Here is a 24798-nt window from a genome sequence, read left to right as displayed (position 1 = left end):
TGGAGACTCTGAATGCTTAGAATTCAGAGCTAAAGGATACAAAAGCAGGCAAAAGGCTGCTATAACAGGGCTGGATATAACAAGGAAGCAGGGGAGGCTGGTTTTGTTGCACTGTGTTTTTAATCTAGTGGCCCAGATAAGGTGAGATGGAGTGGCAGGAACGGGGGAGTGAGCAAGAGGGAAGGAAATAGAAAAAGAAGAACAGTCAGAGGTTTTTTTCCTGCGTTGGCCCCCTCAGCTACTTGAGTGTTGCAGGTATCACAACAAAGGCAAGTCTTGGTGAGTGTGGATGGATGGTGAATAAGGGTTTGTGGATAGTTGGGTCCTGTAGGGTTTGGTCCTTGGACCTGTACTCTTCAATATCTTCATCAGTGACTTGGATGTGGGTGTGAAGTGTACTCTGTCCAAGTTTGCAGATGATACTAAATTGTGGGGTGAAGTGCACACTCTGAAAGGTAGGTTGCAGGCAGACCTGGACAGGTTAGAAAAGTGGGCAGTACACAATAGGATGCAGTACAACAAGGACAAGTGTAGAGTGCTGCACCTAGGGCACAAAAATATCCAGCACACCTACTGGCTGGGAAGTGACCCTCTCAGCAGCACAGAAGGGGAAAGAGATCTCAGAGTCATAGTGGACTCCAAGATGAACATGAGTCGTCAGTGTGACAAAATGATCAGCAAAGCTAACCACCGCACTTTATCATGCATCAGCAGATGCATGACAAAAAGAACCAAGGAGGTGATACTTCCCCTCTATGCAGCATTGGTCAGACTGCAGTTGGAGTACTGTGTCCAGTTTTGGGTGCCATACTTCAAGAAGGATGTTGATAGACTCAAGAGGGTCCAAAGGAGGGCCACTCATATGGTTAGGGGCTTACAGGACAAGTCCTATGAAGAGAGATGGAGGGACTTGGACCTCTTCAGCCTCTGGAAGAGAAGGCTGAGAGGTGATCTTTTGGCTGCCTACAAATTCATTAGGGGGACGCAGCAAGGGATCAGAGATGCTCTGTTCACCAGGACGCCCCTTGGGGTAACGAGGAACAATGGTCACAAACTGACAGAGAGCACATTTAGCCTAGATATCAGGAAAACCTTCTTCACGGTAAGGGTGGCCAAAATGTGCAATGGGCTTCCAAGGGAGGTGGTGCTCTTCCCTACCTTGGGGGTCTTTAAGAGAAGGCTGGATAGGCATCTGGCTGGGGTCATCTGATTCCAGCACTCTTTCCTGCCTAGACAGAGGGCTGGACTTGATGATTTGTTGAGGTCCCTTCTGACCCTAGCATCTATGAATCTATGATTTAGACTGTAAAAGGATTGAAAGGGGCGACTGACTTCTTAGGCAACAGATGGTGAAATGGGCTGCAGTCATTTTTTGTTGTTGTTCAAAATTAGTTATTGGAGTGCCAAACTTAACTTTCATTGCTCCTAAAACCAATGGCTTTCAATGAAGTAAACTTGTATGTGGAAGATCCATAACCATAAGCTTCACATTGTAGGCAACAGAAAATTTATGGAGCTTATATAATTAAAAGGTAAGATAAAATCGCAGCATGAGATAGGACACATGCTTCATATGCATACCTCACAATCATCAGGTGACACCAGCTGAAGTAAAAATGTCAGTACAAGGGAATGTACCTGTCTCTCAGACAAAAAGCCTAGTTTCCATAACCACCTTATATTTGTGCTCAGCCCATGACTTTATGTATGAATTGAGCACTGGAGCTCCTTGAAACTTCCCTGGAATATTTAATCTCAAGAATGAAAAACGGATTCTCTTCCACCTATGATTCAAATGATTATGACATGGAAAAGACCAATCAACTATGTTTTTGTCAGAAGGAGCACTGGTGGGGTTTCTTTGGATGCATGCTTTTTAAGAGCTGCGTCTGCTCGTTCTGGTCAGATGATAGCTAACTACATAAAAGTGCTTCAGGTCATACTGAGATCTGCATACTGCTCTGTTAGGTAATCTCATAATTGTTTACAGCCTTTAACATGGTTCTGCCAATGAGCAAACCCTGCCTTTTCCTTCTAAACAAACAAACAAACAAACAAACAAACAAACAAACAAACAAACAGATGACGAATGACAAAATTTGAGTTGGCCAATTGTAAATGGATTAGTCTAGTAAATGCGAGTCTTCAGCTCTCAGGGAGAACAGTACGGTGACAATAAACTGTCCTATTCTTTGGGATTATTACCAGACAGCTGGTAAGGAAAGTTCTGTACCAAATTTACAACGCAGAGATATAATAGCATTCTTGAAAGCAGCCAGGATTTTTCACACAATGACAGATCAAGGTGATGTGAATCCTAAACCTGTTGACCTTTGGAACCAAGTAAAACTATAGTTTTTGAGTCCTGAACAGTTTTCAAACAACTTTTACGGGGGAGTGAAATCCCTGAGAGCATGAAGACTGTCAAGAGGGGTTTGATGCTTGTCAGGGGAAATGAAATTCCTCCAGGAGCATAGGAAGATGCTTGGGAGGAAAATTAATTTATTAGAGTGTATATTGTTAAGTGACCGCTCCCCCCATTGCATCTGCCTCAGACCGATGACCAAAAGGTCCTTGAGAACCCGGCCAAGACTGTAGAACTGGCCCTGGCTTCACAAGAAACATGCAGTCAAGATAAACAAAACGCTATTCCAAGAAAGCACAGAGTTGTTCAGTGATTTCTCTTTGATCATGTGGCGAAGTTGGCTAGAAGTGACATCTTTGACCTGCCAAAAATTAGTGCTAAAGATGAAGATGAGGATGGCAAAAGTCACTCTAAGCCCAATATTTTTCCCTGTGATTAGGAAAACAGAATCATTCATGATGTGGGACTTCGGCTGTATGATTGCCTTGAGGAAACATTAGGATGTTAAAACAAAAATATTAGCAGAATTAAAATACTGACTACTGACTTCAGTTTAAGGAAATTTCAGTATCCTGCTCACTGCTCTTTAGGAACATTTTCTCACAGATTAAAAACTACCTTCACCTCCTTTAGTCTACAGCAGGGCTCCTTTTCTTTTCTAAGTCTGTCTCCAGGCAGATGTGCTCTCTTCATAGTTTCATAGTTTCATAGTTGGTAGGGTTGGAAGGAACCTGAGCAGATCATCAAGTCCAATCCCCTGCCCTGGGCAGGAAAGAACACTGGGGTCAAATGACCCTGGCCAGGTGTTTGTCCAGCCTCCTCTTAAAGACCCCCAGGGTAGGAGTGAGCACCACTTCCCTTGGAAGTTGGTTCCAGATCCTAGCCGCCCTGACTGTGAAGTAGCACCTCCTGATGTCTAGTCTGAAACTACCCTCTGCCAGCTTGTGACCGTTATTTCTAGTCACTCCTGGGAGTGCTCGGGGGAACAGGGACTCCCCCAGTGCCTCCTGGTCCCCTCTGACTGGTTTGTAAACAGCCACTAGATCCCCCCGCAGCCTTCTCTTGTGGAGGCTGAACAGGTTCATGTCCTGTAGCCTCTCCTCGTAGGGCCTGCCTTGCTGCCCCATGATCATGTGAGTGGTCCTCCTCTGGATCCTCTTAATGCTGTCCACATCCCTCCTGAAGTGCGGCTCCCAGAACTGGATGCAGTACTCCAACTGCGGCCTGACCAATGTCACATAGAGGGGGAGGATCACCTCCTTGCACCTCCTCGAGATGCTTCTGTGGATGCATGACAAGGTGTGGTTGGCCTTCCTGACCGCGTCCCCACACTGCCGGCCCATGTTCATTTTGGCATCAACAATGACTCCAAGATCCTTTTCTGCCACTGCACTGACGAGAAGGGAGTTCCCCAGGCTGTAGGTATGCTGCTGGTTCCTCCTCCCCAGGTGCAGCACCTTGCACTTGTCAGTGTTGAAACCCATCCTGTTCTCATCCGCCCACCCCTGTAACCTCTCTAGGTCCAATTGCAGCCTATTCCTCCCTTCTAGTGTGCCCACTTCCCCCCACATCTTAATATCATCTGTGAATTTGAACAGGTGCTTTTTACCCCCTCGTCCAAGTCACTGATGAAGATGTTGAACAGCGCGGGTCCGAGGACCGAGCCCAGGGAGACCCCACTGCCCACATCCCTCCAGGTCGAAAATGACCCGTCCACCACCACTCTCTGGGTGCGGCCCTCCAGCCAGTTAGTGACCCATTTGACTGTGTAAGGTGTCGACGCCACAGTCCCCTAGTTTTTTAATGAGAATGGGGTGAGAGACAGTGTCAAAGGCCTTCCTGAAGTCCAGAAAGACTACGTCCACCGCTACCCCTGCATCTAAGGCTTTTGTGACCTGGTCATAGAAGGCCACCAGGTTGGTCTGACAGGACCTGCCTCTAATGAACCTGTATTGGTTGCCCCTAAGCATAACCTCCCATGCAGGCCCCTCGTGGCCATGCGGAAGGATAATTCTCTCAAAAAGCTTCCCCAGGATCGAGGTAAGACTAAGTGCCCTATAGTTTCCTGGGTCCTCCTTCCTCCCTTTTTTGAAAATCCCTTGAGCTATCCGTCATCGGCTTTTGGGATCGGAAGCTCTCCTGCCCTAACGTAACAGGCAGACAGGTACAGAGACAGGTTGGTGCCCATGGTTCTGCTCACCTCTCCTGCACCACAAATGGACACTGGGTTTGGGCCAGGATGAAGAACCAAGAGAGAATAAAAAGAGGTGTGAGGAGAGAAATAAAAGGTTAAAAGTTTTTCAAATGGAGAGAATGAATAAGTATGACAGACACTGTCAAAGAGACAGAAGGGTGAATGTTAAAGAGGAGGAAATGGAGAAGCAAGGGGAGTAGCAGTGAAGGAAAAAGAGAAGATAAGAGGAAAAATAGCCTCCATCTTAAATATGCTTTAGCTCAACTGTAAGACTTAGGCGTTATCCAGAATTGGTTTGGTGAGGTTCTTTGACCTGAATTAGGCAAGAGGTCAGATTAGATCACCCAAATGGCCTTTTCTATCCTTTAAATCTACAAACTTTCTCTCTTCTTTGATACAAAACCCACCAGTGTGTACCTTCCTCCCCTCATTAAAACCCTGTCCTCAGGCTAATGACATAGGTCCCATCTCTCTTGATCAATCATGTACCTAGGGCGGGACAAGGGGATCACCAGTGCTGGGTGCCAAAGTACAGGGGACGCTGGTATGGCCCCTGTGCCCCCAGGAGTCTTTTCCATGGCAGGGATAGTCATAGGAAGCTAGGCAAGGACATCCCCATGCTATATCTGGGGAGGAGGAGAGTGAGAGAAGCAAGGGGAATGGGGGTCCCCCGAGGCTCTGCAATGGGGAGTATAATCCTCTGCCCAGAAGCATATCTGGGGCTGTAGCAGCTGCTACCTGAGATCAGAGAGCAGGGGCAGATAAGATTTCCCTGCCTCTCCCCCTGGCCTCCTTCCTGCTCTCAGTGTCCCGTGTATTCCCCCCTCCCACCCCACCACCTCTGCCCCAGGTGCTGAAATATCTTGCTATGTCTCTGCTCTTGACTGAGTTATAACCAAACATCCAGGGCTTTCCAGATATGGAATATTCCAGGCATCATCAGAAAAGCAGTCCCAAGGGTTGGACTGCTTCCTGGACAGAGTCACAGAGTCCAAGCACAGCTAAGAGGTAGGCAAAACCAAGGGAGATAATTATCCTTCAGTATCAGGAACAGCCTTTGAGGTTGTAGACAGTTTGCAGAAGTTTCTAGTACCAACAGATACAGAAGACGCTTTGGCTAGACCAGTGGAGGGTCAACCTTTTGACACAAATAAACCCTGTACTGGCCCAAGTGCTATCCCAATCCCTTACCCTGCCCAATCTGCTTCTCTGCTTTTGGCTTCCTGTCTTATTTGCTGCCTGTTCTCACCCCCCCAGTCTGCTGCACGCCACTTGGGATACCCATGCTGCAGGCTGGCCACCCCTGGGCTAGCCAGTCTTGCACTCTTTGACATTCATTTTGGAGAAATACAAAGGAAACTGTGGCCATTGCAGCAGAACTTCATTCCTACAACTGTTAACTAGAGCACATCAGTTACTGATTCACACGTGATCACTACTATTCTGGTGACATGATGCTCTTGTGAGATGCATGAGAATAATGAGAAATGTTGCCCATGAAGTTATCCGGGATAGCAACATTTGAAACGGAAGAGAATGAATGGGTGGATGGCAAATTCTAAAAGTAACACTTACCCAGATTGAGTGGGGGCTCAGCAGGTTTACGGAAGGCTGCAACAGGCTCTTGGCGCTGAAGACCTGTGTAATTTAACAAAAGGATTAACTTTAATTGATGAGTAGAGAAAAATGTAATTACATGGTACACAATAGCCCTGAAACTACTACTCTATGTGCTCTTTTAAAGACCAATGGAAAAGGTAGAGGAAGAAGCATAAATACAGAAGTCCATTTAAAAACAAAGGGACAAGTTAAGATGTAGTCGGTGTGGGAGTTGTTCAGGGTAGTTATAGGCACTTAAACCAGGCCAGCTGTTAGGATGCAGAGTAATTTCTGCAAGATGGTGAACTCACTCGACTCCTGGGAATAGAAGGTACTCACTCAGTGCTTGTCAGGACCAGGCCTATGGGCCCAAGAATGAGAGGGAACTGAGGCCTGGTCCAGAACAAGCCTCTTAGCATTGCAAGTGTCACTGAGAACACTTATGGAATAGTTTATAGTGGCAGAGAAGAGTTATGAGTTTATTTTCTTTTTTCATGGCTTATCTTAAAATGTCCTAATTGAACATATTGCAGGGCAATAATCAATGTAACATTTGATAGCAATGCAGGATGCTAGAAAAGTAGTAGGCATCTGTCTGTCTCTTGAGACAACAGAATTATGACAAATGAGACATTGGCTCTCTGAACGTAATCCTTGCTTGAAAATAAAGTGAAGCTGGAGTGACCTCTCCAGGGTGGAAAGGCCTGGTAGCATATATGGAGACTCTGGGCTCCCACACACCAGTGTCCCCCTCTCAGTCTCGCTGGTTTAATCCAAGGGAACGGTAGGTGGCAGTATGTTTGGAACCAGCTTGGGTGCAGGAGCTGCCAGAGCAAAGTCTGCTTCATGGTAGGGTAGACTGGGCTCTTTAACCTTGGTTGGCAACTGGTCTAGGACTGAAGCCCTGACAGATGGACAAAGGGATGATCTCTTTTGCTCTAGAAGCTCCTGCTGCAAAAATACTTAGGAGATAAACCAACACTCATTAGATGTGTGCAGTATGTTAAGGTACAAAGGAATATTTGAACAACGACTGAAAGCTTTTACCTGTAGTGGCCCGAGGAACATTTCTGTTACTTGCATAGGTGGAAGTGCCCCTGAGTGCTTTGAAAACATTTTACTGGTCAGTACAGACAACTTCAATGTGAAGAATTGCATTATTTTATTTATTTAACATGATCATGTGTCTAGTAATTTAAGACATACCTTGATTCTGCCCTCTTCCTTGCGCAGCCTGGATTTGCCCTAGGTAGGCATTAAAACGAAAAATGTCATTTATATTCTGCTTAGTTCAAGACTGTCACTTTTTTGGATTTTCATTTAATTTCCTTTTACAGCTCTCAGAGTTAATGACCGGTCTATGGAGTTTTTTCATACTGCAGTAGAGTATTTTCAGTCTAAGACAGTGCTTCTCCAACTTTTCCTCAGCATGACCCCATTTCTGACCCCATTTCCTCAGCCTGGTCCCTTACTCCCAACCCACAGCCTCTTACAACCCCAGGTGCTCCTCACTCCCCAACCACAGCCCCCTGGTCCTGCCAGTGCCCCTCATTCCACACCCATAGCCCCCCTGGGTGCCCCAGGGCCAGGGCCAACAGTCCCCTGCCGCCCCCCCAGCGCCCAAGTCCTGGCTGCCACTGGCGGGAGGCAGTGGCTGCTGCAGCCAGAGGGGAATGCAGAGCCCGGCTTCCCACCCCTGCCCTGTCCATACCCTGCGGGCAGCACTGCCAGAGCAAAGCCCTTGGGGAGGGAGCATGCAGGCTGACTGCTGTAGGCTTGGGTCTCCCCTCCGTGCTGCCCTTCCCCCAGGGGCTCCACAGCCCAGTGGGCAGGACCCAGCATGGTGGGGAGGGAACATGGTGAGAGGAACCACACCTGCTCACCTGGCAGCAGCATGGGCACAGCTCTGTGCTGCCACTGCTGCTGTGCTTCACCTTGGTGGCCATGGTGGTGCAGCACTTCCTCCCACAAAGGGTCCCACTGGCTGGGCCGCAGAGGTGGCTCCTGCTTGGAGCTGGTCCAGCCTGGCTGCAGCCCTACAGCCGACTGTGGGTGCAGAAATCTCAGTGGGCACATTTATCACAACCCCAGCCACTAATGTTGTGACCTCCTTTGGGATCACCACCCACAGTTTGAGAATTGTTGGTCTAAGCCAAAGGGCAGCAGGTGGCCACATTCAAATAGGGAACAACGAAACAACTGAGACAACAAACATCTTCATGGGGAGAGCTGATTTCTGCCTGAAATATCTTATTCAGAGCCCCCACAAGAGTTTAACAGGGAAAAGGCATTTTTCGAGTAGGGGATTGAGCATGAAGTGTGACAGACCTCACAAACAAAAACACAGTTTTAATGATGTCCCTGGAAAAGGTGTGCTCCAAAGCCCACTGAAGTCAGCAAAAATCCTTCAGTTGATGTCAATGGACTTTGGATCAAGCCCCAAGAGAAAGTTTGAACAACAGCCGAAGATACCCTGCATGGAAAAAGCCTGAGCGATATGCTCTGAAAATCTGATTGCTCCATAAATTCTTACTGTTGCAAAACCTAGGGAAGGCAAACAGCTTCAGCCCAAAACAAACGGGAACCTTCACGACCCACCTACCAGGGCTTGTACATTCCCTGGCACAAATAGCTCCCTTTCCAGGTATCCCTAGGAACTCTCTAGAGAGCGTGAGAGCTCCAGGAGACAGATAGATCCTGTTTAAGGAACTGACAAGCTTAACTGGCAAAATTGGCAGAGCTTTTAAACTCTGTCAGCATGTAACTTTGGCTCAAGGAGTGGAGAAGATCTGCAGTCACACCTAGCAAATCAGGCTGAGTTTTTGAGGGCTACAACACCTGTTTCTGCAGCAGGGTCTCTACAAAACATTTGTGAAGACTCTTTCCAATGTAGAGATTTTGTGCATGTGCCAAAAAGGCTGAATGGAATTAACACAGGGAGAGCTGAAGAACTCCCCCCATGGTGGGGTGGCCACAATTGAACTCATGATGTTTACTTAACACTATTTATGAGGCCAATAGAAACACGGTAAAAGAGTCATTTGTTAAACAGGAAAGGCCCCCTATTAAATCAGTATCAAAAGAAGTCTAACCCAGCAAACTGGCATCACCCTGCCCGACCCTCACACCCCCTGCCTGGGATCAGATCCAGCCTGGCCCTCTATCTTCCATTCAACAACACTGGGCTTTCAGGCAGTTCAGGCCTGCTGTGCCTCCCAAAGGCATGTTACCAATGTCCCCACATTAGTTCTGTTAGCCTTCGTTAGCCAGGACAAACAGGGGGGGTTGAATCGTAGCTCCAGTGCCTACAAGGGTTGTCCTTGTTTTAAATATAAGACAGGCCTGTGTGTCTGCAGCCCTGTGGTGAGTGGATGTGGACGGGTGTTCATTAAACCTGAGCGCTGAGCAAGCAGGAGGCTGAGGAAGGCGACGTTTGTGACTGACCGTGTGGAGGCTGCCAGTCGGTCGGAGCGAGTCCCAGGAAGAATGTCAAATGTGAACATAGTGCAGTAACTGGACCTTTTAATTGTCCAAGTTAGAAAGATTTCACTTTGAATCAGTGCCATGGCTGTAAACAGTAGAGAGCCCAGCAAAGCCCAGAGAGTGGAGCTGGGAGATGTCAGGAATGAATGTTAACTGTGCAACGAAAGCCCAGCTCTGTGAGGCTTCGATTAGACATGACCAGGCTGAACATGTCACTTATGTGCTGCTCTCCAGGTCTGAAGTCAGTGAAATGCTTCCAAGCCAGGGAGCTGGTCAGAGCTTGCAGCTGGAACCAGATCCCAGCCTCTGGTTGGGAGCCAGGCCTGTGGCGAGGTGAAGATGTGGAGGCCAACTTAGCCATACAGCCAAGCAACAGGAAGCTGTGACTGGGAGCAGGAAAGAGGCAGGACCATACAAAGCGATGGAAGCTGGAGGGAGAAAGAGCATCCCTGTGAGAGTGAGTGAACTGGGTGCGAGGGGTGTGATACGCCTGAGCTGCGGCAGCTGTGCCAACAGGCAGTCTCTGGAAGGGCAAGTGGTTCATGTTAACTCAGGGAAGGAGCCAAGGTCCAAAAATAAACTCCAGGTGTTTCACTCAGTGCCAGGCCAGAGACCTTCCCCACTCCTTCCTGCATATGTTAGCATGAGTGTGAAGGTGCTGTCAGGCAGGCAGCACAGTCTGTTCTTCTTGCTCTGCTCCTTATGGGAAGGCTTATGCACACGCATGTGCAGTGGAACAGAGCACAATCAGTAAGAACAGGCTTACCAGAAAGTTCGTTATGCAGACATCCCACCTAATTTAGGAAGCTGCTTATAGCACCTGCATTATTTTGATAATACTTAGAGACAGGGGAGTCTGTTTGCTGAGCACAGTGCAGGCCCAGGCTGGGAGCCAGCCTCTTCCCTGAAAAGCTATAGTCAGATGAGACAGGCAAAAGTTGGAAAGGAGACAGGGAAGCGTAATGACTTGCCCAAGGACACATCAGAAGCTATTGGCAGTGCCTTAGCTATGTGACCATGCTCCTTGTTACCAGTACAATAGGCTGGTATTTGAAAAGGGTATAAACCTAGTAGGTGCCTACAAGGAGTTAGGTATCTAAGCGTGAGCCTGCTCTATCCTGCTTGAGTCTTGGAAAAACTGTTAGCATGTTTACTTTTATACTTGATCTGAGCCTTCAAGAGGCCGAGAAGCGAGGCTATATCTTAGCCCTAAGACCAAGTCACAAAAAACAGTGAGGAGAATGGCTCCTTCCCCTTTTGCATTAATGTTTTCTCAGCAACTCAAGTGAGGTGGCACTGAAACGCCTGCCAGGTGGAAGAGGGGTTGGTTCCCAACATCATATTTGATATATGAATTTATCACCAGTCCCTCACCTAGCAGGTCTCATTAGTTTCCCAAACAGGGACTGCTCCATATATGTTAGTCTTTGAAATCAACTACAGATTATTTTATTGCTTTTCTGAAGAGCTTCAGCATTCAGAGAAGCAGGAATCTGTCTGCACGGCTCCTTCTAGGGTCTGTGGTGAAGTTGGGCGCATTGAGAAAAAAAAAGCAGAGGGCATTTCCCCTACTCATGATATCTGATGACTTTACCATGTGCTGAAGGCATAAGAAAAAAGCAGCAGAAGCAATAATCTGGACAGAAAATTGTTACTTATTTAGCAGGACCTGGATCCACTCTTTAGACCTGCTGCTACAAACACTTACAACTGTGGATAAAATCCCACTGGCATCATAAAAACTATGGGTAGCAGCGAGTACTGCAGCACTCCTCTAGAAAACCAAACATGCCAGGGGTCATATGCTTTACACAGAGAATCATGTATGGGGCCTGTCATGCCATAAATATATGAGAGATCAATCCTGCCGCCCATGTGGGTCTGCATCATTGTTTTTTGCTCCACTCCATATCGTTAGCTAGAGCAGTCTAACTTTAGATACAAAATTTGGGGGAATTTATTATGTTTTATTTTTTACTTTTAAAATTCATGTTCTTTTGATGAAGAAGATGGTGAAAATAAATACAGAAGACCATAAGGAAAGAAGCGCAAATACAAGGATAGTCAGAGGTAACAAGGGGCCTTTTTTTTTTCCTTTGGGAGACTTTAAGCTATAAATCACCTTTTGATTTAAGTACTATAAAATCTTGCTAATGCCAGTGGCTAGAAATGGCAGAATATCTTTCCCAATAGATGCAGCTGCAGCCGCAGCTATACTACTTGGACTACACTGTTTCATGGGCATTCAGTTGTGATGTGCGTTTTGAAGATGAGCTCCCAAAGCCCACTGGTATTTGGATATGAAAGATCTCAACAGCCAAGAAACAGGAGGGCATTTGATTCCTCCTGCTGTGTCTATATGAGCCCTTTGCTTTTAAAATCCAGGTAAGTCAAACTGTGGTGTAAACCCGATCAACCTCAGAACCTCTAGTCTGAACCATAAGAGTGAGTAATGAATGCATGTACGACCGTGGCCTTTGAGAGCCAAGTCTGATGGTCCTGCATAAGAAATTGTTTAAAATAAAGACTCTTTAAAATAAAAATTCTGGAAATTGCTAGACTTTTCAAAAAACAATTAAGCATTTAGGCTCCAGAAGGAATCTCTCATTAGATCAGGAAAATGATGTAGAAGGTCACATCTTGTGACTTACTGTACTGGACAACTTCCTAAAACTTTTAATGTGCTTGTTCCTGCTCCTGTTGACATCAGTAAGAGCAGGATTGCAGCTTACTAAGCCGCTTGTGGGTGCCCCACCACCCTCTGCACTGATGCATGCTATACTACAGACCACTTTGGGCTCTTACAGTCTTACCTCAGGTCTGGCCTTTGCACTGGTAATGTCTCTCAAGAAATAGAAAAATGCAACAAAATGAGAGTGTAGTTGTGATTTTTCTTTTCTACATCTTACAATTGAAATATTGGCCTCATTTAATCAGCAACCAAAAAAAAAATCTTATGAATCAAATCCCATGACATGTCACCCTCAGCAAAGAAGCCAATATGTCTTGGATTGGGTCCTGGATACAAGATCACAATTTCCATTGTTCTCCGTGACACTTATAGGGAATCTGAGAGCAGGACTGAGCTTGCTGTGTTCAGAAAGGGTGAGAGAATGAGACAACTGTCTAAGACCCATATACTCAGTAGTGACCAGAATTCAGTGACCTGAAACTGAATTTGAAAATATTATTTGAAAATATTTGAAATTAGCATTTGAAAATATTCTTTTTTTTTTACTCTCCAGCTGAGTAATTATACACTGTATGGGTAGCTGCTCCAAATATTTGTATTACAGCTTGTGGGTTTGAAAGGAAGCAGGTTTCTGGATCAAGATGAAGAAGAAACTTTGACCAGCCATGATGCTGTTGTCAATAACACAAATGCAAAGCCAGGAATAACACTATATTTTTTACCATATTCTGAGCCACAGTCTGAGGTTTTCAGAAGAGCATTGGCCTGACTGAAGTCAGTTTTTCAAAGCTCTCATCCCTCTTTGAGCATGTTTAAATAGCTATTCTACTGTCTGAAGTATAACATGTAAGAGCAGAATTTAAGTTTTAGTCTGAGGGCGGCAAAGTAGAGGAGATCAAACATGGTTTAAGTATCTCAAGAGTCTCAAACAGATGTAAGTACTGCAAGACCTATCTTTTACCTATGCCAAACTTGCACATATCCAGGGGCCACATCTAGAACTTGCACATACCCAGAGATTTGCACATACCCAGAGATGCTTACTGCACAGTAGCTCATTACTACTGTGCAACAGCTCTGTGCAGTAGCGCTACTGTGCAGTAGCGTCGCTGGGCACAAACCGTGATGTAATGCTATTGCGCAGTAATAATGAGCTGCTGCGCAGTGAGAGGCACTAGGCAAGCATGGTGGGATGCTACTGCTCAGTAACTCCAGTTACTGTGCAGTCATTTAGTACTTGGTTATGCAAGTACTAAATGACTGAACAGTAACAATTGTGCAGCAGGCGGCTCATGTAGATGCGCCCAGAATGTCTCAGGGAAGATGCTTCCCTGGAGCGGAAGGTGGTCAACATCCTGAAAAATAAGCTCTATCTTTGCTATTTTTGTCTAAATACAGATTCAAATCCTTTGTTTTAGGCCCCCTTGTTCCATAGCATTGCTCCTGGTTTGCAAAGGAATTGCTAAAGCTCCCTGTTAGAACCTGGGACTGTGTCCAGACGAGCGTGGACATTTGGTTCCCTGGGGACAAGTAGCAGCGGCGCACCTGCACTGTGCTGGCCCAGCAGCCTTACCTGGGGTGCTGGGGGCTGCAGCAGGAAAGCCTGGCTGGCAACTGCAGCACAGCTCCAGGAGGCCTGGCTCTGCTTTTCAGTGGTGCTTGCTGCCCGTGTGTGTGCTGCTCCATTATTTTTTCCATGGGTTTTTTCTGACCCCTGGATATCTTGCAGTATAGAGAACACCTGACTGTGCAGTATCTGGTGCTGCAATCCTGTTTGCAGTGCCACATACCATACGGCCACACTTATCTGGATGCGCCTTGGGAGCAGCTTTGCCATTGGCTTTAGTGGGGCCAAGGTGACATTCCAGTTTTTAACAGTGTCACTGCACAGTTATTGATCTACTCTGTGCATTATCCACTCCTCAAACCACAAGCACCATCACTGTACTTACTTGAAGCTGCAGCTGCCACAGATGAGTAAGCTGGGTGGACACCGCTAGAACCTAGGCAGAAACAAGAGAGTTTCTTCTTTTGAAACGTATTAGACCAGAGGTGTCAAATGAATTGGCAGGACAGATCTAGACTCCAAAGCTTTGCATGCGCTAGATCTGGACTGTGGGTCTTCTTGTGGGCTGGATGACCCACCTCTGGATTCAGCCTGCAAAGCTTCTTGCTGTGCTTTTTGTAGCTGGTGTATCAGCACCAGCAGCCAAGGAATTAACAGTGCTGCTGCTCAGTCCCCATCATAACAGCTGTTGGAACTATAATATCAATTTGGCCAGCACCCAGGGGGTGAAAAAAGACTGATTTTAATTGTCAATGGCAATTGAAAAAACTTAAATTTGGTAGCCACCTTTACTACCTGGATGCTGGCCATGCTGACACTGGAGCTCCAGTGGGTTGATGAGTGTTAACTCCTTGGTTTCTGGCAACTGTGGTGAAAATGACCCACTTCTGTGGGCTATGTTTGACACCTGCATATTAAGCTATAGAAACAATATACATGCCCTTTGAATGAGAGGGAAGGAAAGGATCAGGAAAAACATGGCAAGCAAGTTCATAATTAGAGAACTATGAATATTTTTCTTTATAAGAGTCCAAATAGGACTGAGGGAAAAGTAATTGCAAAAATACAAGTTATTGTGTAATTAATCAAATAAGTGACTTTCCAATCTTTTTGTTGAATTATCAAGCTCAGCTGTAACAGCTAGCCAAAATATTCAGAGGAATATCTGTTGAATAATATATATTTGAAAATTATGACATTTGGTGGACTTTCTTTTCATATTTTGTATAATGTAATTGAAAGTAAGAATAAGTTGTATTGAAGAAATTTCCAGAAATAGCCCATTTTACGGAAGCGATTATATATCAACTTGTTGATGAACCAAGATGATTACTTTGACCTCTTATTAGTCCACATATAAAACACAAGGCACATCTACAGGTGCATTAATGTGCCGTTGCTATGGCGCATTAAGTTTAGTACCTCTAATATAAGGTACTAACTAAATGCAGAGTAGCTGGCACTACTGCACAGTAGCAACAGTGCACAGCCTTTTTGTGATGCTTAATGCACAGTAGACTAATTCTACTGCGCATTAGCATTACTTTTGCTGTGACATGCTAATGTGCAGTAGAATTAATCTACTGAGCATTAAGCATCTTGTGTAGATGTGCCTACAGTCATACAGATGCTTAAGAAAAACATCTCTAGGAGTTTTGTAGCTTCTCAGAGGTCAATATGAGCACTCTATCACACTAGTTTCATCTCAGCCTTGGCACAAAAATAAAATATTTTACCCAATATTCATATTTCTATACTGAATTATTTAATCAATTGTGATGATCTTTTAAATAGTGACCCAATAAAATATAGGACTTATTCTTGAAATACTAGGAAGACTACAGGTTAACAAGGCAAGAAAAAAAGTCCTACATTTGTTCTACTGACCTATATCCCTGACCCGATGCACAGGAGGTCGTGGTTTGACAGCAGCAGTAGTAGTTGTTGTTCTGGTTGTCATGAGGGGTGCAGTTGGCTTTGGTGTTACATTGATGGGTTCTGTTGCTGCGGTAGTAGGTGCCGGTGTTGTGGTAGTAACTTGTGTAGTTAATGAAGGTATTGGAGTGGTCCGATAATCTTTGTGAAATGTTTCCCCTGTAAGTATTTCATAATATGATATGTGTAGCAATATGATACATGTGGCACACATAGAAACATCACCTGAGTCCACTTGTTTCAAAAGGCAAACACATTGGCCCATTTGGTTTATTTGGGCTCTCCCTCTGCAAATAAGCATCATATCCATTAATGCCTTCACTGATATGTGGATATCTCACTTACATCTTGATGTGATGTCGTATTATATAATTCTCTGGAGAGAAGTGATCAAGAGCTAATTTGCAGTTTTCATGACCTAGTTTTTTCTCTTTCAGTTTCTCCACTTTTGATAGGAAGACCTACAAACTTGCCTCAGAATCACAACATTGCTGATACAGCCAATTGCAGATAATTTCTTTTCCACGGCCATGCTCTCCCTGCAAAGTTTGGCAATTAGGGAATCTGTATGAATGTAAATCACCTTGGTAGTGGTAATAAAAAATGATTATATGTGAATCATAGACCAAAAATAAAAGACATCAAACTACCACAGTACCACAATATTGTTGAGGGGTGGGCAGCCTCTAGGAACAATGCTTCAGGTAATTGTGGCAATGTCAGCACGTCGATCACTGATGTTTTGCTGAGGTGAGGTGGGGGATGGCACGATTTCAGAAGTATCTGCATTGTTCTAAAGTTGTGCTTTCAAAAATTTCAACCTGGTTGTGCTTTCAAAAATGTGGACATCCACAGTTGCAACAGGAGAGGAAGTGGAGGTGGAATGAGACCAGTTTTAACTTGCTGGCTGTCAAAGGTACTTCCTCAATATCACTGTGAAATGATATTTTTATAGCTATGCTTATCATTTATTTCATCAGCTTTAAAAATAAACCCTCAACCCTGTCATTTCAATCCATCTAGAAAAAATGCCACAAAATCACATCTCACGTTCCTTCCACACAGGTGTTCATTTCAACAAAATTCCATGTCCCCAGGGAAAGGCAGAGACATTTGGGGGATCAAAACAGCATTGTTTATCTTTAATCAGCCTATTCATGGCTATCTCTGCAGAACCTGGTGTTTTGTTGAGGGTATGTTCTTATGGTGAAAAGCATAATCTATGACACTTTCTGATGGATTAATTGTTATCTGCTGCTGGCCAGTGAACAATTCCAATCTCAGGCAGTTTTACTAGGATAATACTGAAAGAAAGCTCTGAAGAAAAAGCAAAACAGGTTAGCTGAAAATTCAGTGTAATGGCTCCCTCTGAGCTGAACCTTGCCTTGCCAGGGGAATGTAGAGGGCGCAGTGGGCATGTCTACCAGCTACAATGCAGTGCTGTGTGGATAGATACCTGTGGTAGTTCAGGTACCAGAGGCAGTACAGCCGCATTAGCACAGCACTTCATTGAGACTGAATGAGCTAGTCAAGTATCTCTACACAGCTCCTCCTTGTGCTGTATAGACGTAGCCAGTAAGTCTTTCAGTGTAATATTGTACCTCTGTGCTCCAGGGAAGGCATACTCTTGACATTTATCTACCCAGCTTGCAAGGATGAGAGAAATGCAGAGTTGATTGCCATTTTAGAATCTTAAAATGTCCACGGAGGACTTGTACTGTGTGGGGAAGCATGGCTCTCTCCCTTTACTCCTGGGCCAGGAGGGAGTGACAGAAAATACACCTGATCCTTTAAGAGGGTATCAGTGATCATGGCTGTGTACTCAGCTCCAGAGCTTCTTATGGATATTATATCTGCCTCAGCCACAAAAACTCTGAGAGTTGTTGTATGGGCACTAGCGCTCCTTGCCTGCATCCCAGCTCTGTAAGAAGTGTTTGAAAGCCACAACGTCAACCTTCAGATTTTGCTGCGCTTGCTGTCCTCAAAAGCTGTGGTGTTAGGATATCCTGGTATTTTTCCTCAAACTTGCATGCCCTTTGGTGTATATGAGCTTATATGAGCAGCAGTAGTGCAGTCGCTGGGAAAGAGAACCCAGAAGGGAAGCTGAGCAAGGGGAAGACTATATGAGTACTACAGTGTTCAATCCAGTTTAGGTAACCAGCTGCAGGTTCTTTAGGCTGAAAAGCTAGTCTGTCTAAGGAAAACTGAATCCACTTGTTCTGGAAAGCAGACCCACTCCCTCTCTAAATTTCACTGAGGTTCCCAGGGCATACCTGGTTCAGATGACTTTTCTGATGTATTAGAGGTGTCAATAGTCTTGGTAAATTTTATATCTTGCTCTGACTTTCTAGATTCTGAAACACAATAGCGCACATTATGAGAATGTAGCTTTAGGAGAAAACCATCTCAAGCCTTTCTCCTATTTACAGAGCATTAGTCACCACGGTACCTAGCTACAAACAAGGTAATATCTGCAGTCTGTGCTGTGCTTTGGAAAAGTATATTGAGACTTGCATCCAGGGAGTAATATGCGGTTAAGTTATGCTGTCCTCTACTCAAAACTTGATTTCATTGGGACTTTCTGAACTAATTAAAAAAATACAGAGTTTGACTAGCACCACAAAACTCCAATGTTTAATTGAAAACTGTGCTCCCTGAGAAGGAACACAAAACACAGAGGAGTTTTCTGATTCCTGATATGCAGTTATTAAACCTTGATCTTTTATGTCCTTGAATTTATGGATGGTTCTGTAGACCTTGGGACTACTCACAGGCTCAATGAAGTACCAGCAGGGTCTGGGTCTTGGAGTACACCAGGAAATTAGGTAGTGTTGGAATGCAGTATGCCTGTTACCAATTGAAGTACAGTCATAACTCGTTAATGCCTGACAATAACAAATCACTTAGGGGCCACCTGCAGACTTCCGTGCTGAAGGCTGCATGAGAACCTGAGACTGTGGATTAGCAGAGCACTTAAGTATGTGCATAGCTTCCTTTGAGTAAAAAGATATTTGATATATCTAAGGTTTGGGCCTTTAGTTTTCTTTTGGTTCTTAGCTTTTCCAATAGGACTGACCTATTATAGAATGTACTTCAGGGTTAATAATAGAGGTGTAATGACATGACTGGGTACCTGCCACACACAGGGGCAGCAGCAACTTCCAGTGGCTGCTGCACAGCCAACCCAATTGTGAAGCTGTGCAATGCATCAGCTGCTTTAAAGAACACAAAAGATATCAGGCAGTATGGTTCTACTGAGACTGGTGCCAGAATCACAGTTCTGGCAGCCAACCAGGTGTACAAGATGGGTGTTTTCACTAGAAAGGAGAAGGAGATACTCAAAAGACTCTCTCTAGCTACATGGCTTAATTTTCCAGCCATGTAATGTGCTCATGTTGTAAATCAGATCTTTTCAGATAAGGAAGTCATAGACTTCTATTATGAGATGGATCTTACACCCTTTACAAAGCTCTTGAGAGCTCAACTGCAAGACTCAACTGTGACTACCAAAAGGGCACCATTTCACTGGTAACAAAGAAGTCTGCTTGGAAGACTGTTTCAGAAGGTTAGAGCTTTGGTTCCTGTGAAATAGGACTGGGAGAAACAAACTGGAAGACTCTTCAAACACTGTGTTAGGTAAAGCAATTATTATCAGTGCCTTTGGTGACTTGGGGCTTTCATCTTAGAAGCCTAGTACATCCATTGCAAGTCTTAAATTTTTAGTTCAAGCTCCATAATACGAGACCAGTGCCGATAAAATGTCTATCAATGATTTGCAGATGGATAAGGTCATCTTTGGTATTTTGTACATATAAGTGAGATTTGAATGAGGCTGCTGATTAATAAGGAGGATTATTCTGCACTGGTCCGGTCCTGTAGGGAGCGTACCAGGAAAGCCAAGGCTGCAACTGAACTCCAACTAGCTTCGAGCATCAAGGACAATAAAAAGTCCTTTTTCAGATATGTGGGGAGCTGGAGGAAAAGCAGGGGCAACATTGGACCCCTGCTGAACCAGATGGGGCAACTGACGCCCAGGAAAAAGCCAACCTATTAAATAGGTACTTTGCGTCGGTCTTTCATCAGTCCCATGGGACGCCCATGTCCGCTACAGGACAGGGAAGTCCGGGTGAGGGTGATCCCCTGACCTCCATTAATGCTGACTTCGTGAAGGAACATCTTGAGAAGCTAGATACCATCAAGTCAGCCGGCCCTGACAATCTTCACCCCAGGGTACTCAAGGAGCTGGCGAGCATCATAGCCCAGCCTCTAGCGTGGATCTTTGAAAACTCTTGGCGCTCTGGTGTAGTGCCCGAAGACTGGAAGAAGGCCAATGTGGTGCCTATCTTCAAGAAAGGGAGGAAAGTGGATCCGGCTAACTATAGGCCCATCAGCCTGACTTCTATCCCGGGGAAGATCTTAGAAAAGTATATTAAAGAGGCCATCCTTAATGGACTGGCTGATGCCAACATCTTAAGGGATAGCCAGCACGGGTTGGTTGCGGGTAGGTCTTGCTTGACCTCATTTCCTTCTACGACCAGGTGACCTATCACCTGGACAAGGGAGAAGAGATTGATGTCATATATCTTGACTTCAAAAAAGCCTTCGATCTGGTATCCCATGATCACCTCTTGGTGAAACTGGCCAATTGTCGCCTTGGGTCCACCATGATCCACTGGCTGGAAAATTGGCTCCGTGGTCGGACCCAGAGGGTAGTAATTGATGGAAGTCACTCATCGTGGTGTCCTGTGACCAGTGGGGTCCCCCAAGGCTCTGTCCTTGGACCCATATTGTTCAACATCTTCATTAATGAAGTGGACACTGGAGTCAGAAGCGGACTGGCCAAGTTCGCCGATGACACCAAACTTTGGGGCAAAGCATCCACACCAGAAGGCAGGAGGGTGATCCAGGCTGACCTGGACAGGCTCAGCAAGTGGGCGGATGAGAATCTGATGGTGTTCAATGCCGATAAATGCAAGGTTCTCCACCTTGGGAAGAAAAACCCTCAGCATCCTTATAGGCTCAGCAGTGCTATGTTGGCTAGCACTATGGAAGAAAGAGACTTGGGGGTCATCATTGACCACAACATGAACATGAGCCTGCAATGCAATGCTGCGGCTAGTAAAGCGACCAAAACACTGGCTTGCATCCATAGATGCTTCTCAAGCAAATCCCGGGACGTCATTCTCTCCTTGTACTCGGCCTTGGTGAGGCTGCAGCTGGAGTACTGTGTCCAGTTTTGGGCTCCACAATTAAAAAAGGATGTGGAGAAGCTTGAGAGAGTCCAGAGAAGAGCCACGCGCATGATCAGAGGTCAGGGAAGCAGACCCTACGATGACAGGATGAGAGCTATGGGGCTCTTTAGCCTGGAAAAGCGCAGGCTCAGGGGTGATCTGATGGCCACCTATAAGTTTATCAGGGGTGACCACCAGTATCTGGGGGAACGTTTGTTCACCAGAGCGCCCCAAGGGATGATGACGAGGTCGAACGGTCATAAACTACTACAAGACCGTTTCAGGCTGGACGTAAGGAAGAATTTCTTTACTGTCCAAGCCCCCAAGGTCTGGAACAGCCTGCCACTGGAGGTGGTTCAAGTGCCTACATTGAACACCTTCAAGAGCAAACTGGATGCTTATCTTGCTGGGATCCTATGACCCCAGCTGACTTCCTGCCCTTTGGGCAGGGGGCTGGACTCGATGATCTTCTGAGGTCCCTTCCAGCCCTAATGTCTATGAAATCTATGAAATCTATGAACTGCATTTCTCTCTCCTGGTAGACTGGGACACTAGTGGCATAAATTGCATTTTGAGTTACACTGTTCAGAGCCTATTGACACTATAAAGCAGGGGCGGGTAATTTTTTCATGCGGAGGGCTGCTTACCAAGTTTTGGCAAGCTGTTGAGGGCCTCATGGGTAGCTCTGCCCCTTGATAGGTGTCCTGCCCCCTGGTCGCTTTCTTGTGACCAAACGTCCCGCCCTCTAATCCCTGACCTTTGCCAAGAGAAGTCTCTCCCCTTGCGCCCAGAAGTACTCCTTTTAGGAAGGGGTTTTGCTGTCTTGGGATCAGAAAAATACCAAATTATATTTTAAAAAGCAAACATCTACAATATTCATTAATTTGATTTCAAAAAAATATTTTTGTCTTGATTTACACATGTTTGTGTAGTGTACATAGAGGTGATAGTATAATAGCTTAAACTGAAGTCTTACTTTTGTATATTGTGGGGGTGTGTAGATATAGGTTTATGGGAGGCTGTGGGTGCGTGGGTATGTGGGGTGTGAGGGGTGGATAGGTGTGGGGGATGTGGGTGCATGTGGGTGTTTGTGTGGATATGTTGGGGGTGGGTATGGGGTTTGTGTGGGGCTGTGTGTGGGGGAGGATGGCTGGGATGTGTGAGTGGGTGTGGGGGGGTCTGCGTGTATGGCAGTGTGAGGGGAGTGTGGGTTCATATGTATGCTGGGGTGGGCGTGTGGGACTTGCCCTATGAACACACACACACTTCATCCCTTATTCCCTCATTGCACACACACACACACACACACACACCCTCCCGCTCCTGGCCCTGGGGTATGGGCGCGGGCTCCATCCTCCTGCAGTCTGGCCATGCAGCTGGGAGCTACATGGTGCAGAAGCAGCTGGCAGGTGGGCAGGGAAGTAGTGAAAGTGGCAGCAGGGTGGGGAGTGGGAGTGAGCAGGTGTGCAGAGTACAGAGACAGCTGGGCAAGAGCATGGGGCTGTGCTGGTGTCCCAAGGCCAGAGCTGGTGGGGCCCAGAGCAAGGTGGTAGGAGCGCGGGGCCTGGGCCGGCAGGGGTCTATGAAGCCAGGCCAGGCTGCACCAGCAAGGAGAGGGGAGAGCCAGCCCAGCTCCAGAGCCCCTGTTGGCCTGGGCCCTGTGTTCCTCTGCTTTGCTTTGGGCCCCACCAGCACTGGCTCTGGAACACTGGCGCAGACTCCGTGCTCCTGCCCAGCTATAGCTGCACTCCACACACCTGTTTGCTCCCATGCTCACCCCCCTCTTGCCTGCAGCTGCTTTCACCACTTCCCTGTCCGCCCACCAGCTGCTCCTGCACCACGTGGCTCCCAGCTGCATGGCTGGGCTGTGGGACTCAGCAGGAGCCAGCCTGGCCTGGCCCAACCCCAAGGACTGGGATGATCCCCATAGCCCTCCCCTGCTACCTCCCCACACTCATCTTTGACAGGCAGCCAGGAGCAGATGAATATTAATTTTCTAAATTTTCTAGGGACCCCACAGACCAGACAGAATGGTCTGGCAGGCCATATCTGGCCCACAGGTCAGATTTTGCCTACCCCTGCTGTAAAGTCTGACACTCCAACTGTAGTGGCAAATGGCCTAGTTGGCCAAGCTGGCAGACTGGGCATAGGAAGGGAAGTAATAGGAGGATTACTTTTTTTTTTTTTTTTTTACTTTTTCTAGGAGAAGCCAAAATGTTTAAGAGCATGGCCTCTCTTCTAGAAGTGTGGCTTGTGTTCATGCCTGTGATTTCTGTGTATCCATTTAAAATGCAGAAACAAGCCTGAATATTTATACCTGGACATATGGCTAGAATCAGAGAAAAATTGGGCTCAGGATAGGATCATCCCTGACTAAGTAGTAGGGCTGTGCGAAATTTCACTGGCTGTTTTGTTCTGATGCTGTTTTGACCAATTTCAAGGTTGAAACAGCAAAATTGAAATGAAACAAAGGCTGTTGAAATAGCCTCGAAACAAAACGAGGACGATTGAAACGTTTCGAAAGTCGAAATGTTTCAACCATAGGCTGGGCATGGGAAGTCAGTCCACCTGGCCTGGCTTCCCATCCCCAGTGCAAGATCCGGCAGGGAGCTGGAGGCAGTCCAGCCAGGCTGCTTCCTGGTGTCCCGCACTTGATCGTGCCGGGGTGGGCGGCAACCCAGCCGGTCTGTTTCCCAGTGCCTCGCGCTTGATCACATCGGGGGTGGGAGGAAGCCCAGTGGGGCTGCTTCCCTGACCCCCGCACTTGATCACACTGGGGGTGGGATACAAACCAGCGGGGTTGCTTCCCCAACCCCCAGCCCCCGCAATTGATTGCACCAGGGGCAGGAGGCAACCCAGCGAGTCTGCTTCCGTGACTCCCACACTTCATCACACCGGGGGTGGGAGGCAACTCAGGGTCTGCCTCCCACCCCCGGTGCGATCAAGCATGGGGGTCAGGGAAACAGACCCGATGGGCTGCCTCCCGCCTCCGGCGCGATCAAGTGTGGGGCACCAGGAAGCAGCCCCTCTGGGTTGCCTCCTGCCCCTGGCATGATCAAGCACGGTGGGCAGGGTAGCAGAGCCGCTGGGCTGCCTCCCGCACCCAGCGCGATCAAGTGAAGGGCACCGGGAAGCAGACCCGCTGGGCTGCCTCCTGCCCCCAGCGCTATCAAGCATGGGGGTCAGGGAAGCAGTTCAGCTGGGTGATTTAGCACTGGGGATTGGAAATCAGACCAGCTGGTCTGACTCCCCACCCCCAGCGAAACTCAAAACAGTGGCAAAACAGCCTTTCTGTTTCGATGGAATGAAATGGAACAGCTGTTTCAACTCAAAATGAAATTCGAGACAAAACTCTGTTCTGTTGAACTGTCAAAACTCAAGGCAAAATGGAACAGTGCTATTTCGCACAGCCCTACTAAGTAGTTTCAGACATGTATTGGTGTAATCTGCTCTTTAAGGCTTCCTAGGAGGGAGATTCCACAACCTTTCCAGGTAACCTATTCCAGTGGTTTATCTTGCTCATTCAAATGTGCGTGCAAGTGCACTGCAAGCTAAATGTACAAGTTTTGAGCCATGCATTCTCAATAGACGTGTTTCATGCATTCCAATGTAAATATGTCATCCACATGCAGTAATGTGCAGCTGAGTAGAATACTTGCTTCGAGTTAATGCCAAGCGATGATGCATTGTTCCAGACTCCAGAATATGAATTATGATGGCAGATTGGCAGAT

General features: G+C 46.5%; 1 protein-coding gene across 6 annotated transcripts in view; it reads right to left on the bottom strand.

Moving 5' to 3' along the window:
* VIT (vitrin) overlaps window positions 1-24798 on the bottom strand; it is a 113158-nt gene that overhangs the window by 25802 nt on the left and 62558 nt on the right. For 4 of the 6 annotated variants that reach the window (XM_059716379.1, XM_059716378.1, XM_006272877.3 and 1 more), the window contains exons 7-12: window positions 18109-18189; window positions 15788-15994; window positions 14286-14336; window positions 7365-7403; window positions 7206-7262; window positions 6135-6197 (exon numbers count right to left, since the gene is read on the bottom strand). In XM_059716379.1, the coding sequence (XP_059572362.1) occupies window positions 6135-6197; window positions 7206-7262; window positions 7365-7403; window positions 14286-14336; window positions 15788-15994; window positions 18109-18189 (498 nt within the window). The remainder of the gene's footprint in view (window positions 1-6134; window positions 6198-7205; window positions 7263-7364; window positions 7404-14285; window positions 14337-15787; window positions 15995-18108; window positions 18190-24798) is intronic. The other 2 variants (XM_059716380.1, XM_059716392.1) reach the window with 2 other exon arrangements.

The sequence above is a fragment of the Alligator mississippiensis genome, chromosome 1 (assembly GCF_030867095.1).
Source record: "Alligator mississippiensis isolate rAllMis1 chromosome 1, rAllMis1, whole genome shotgun sequence".
NCBI classification, from domain to species: Eukaryota; Metazoa; Chordata; order Crocodylia; family Alligatoridae; genus Alligator; species Alligator mississippiensis.
Note: the sequence above shows the minus strand (reverse complement) of the source record. Positions and strands in the feature narration are given on the sequence as shown.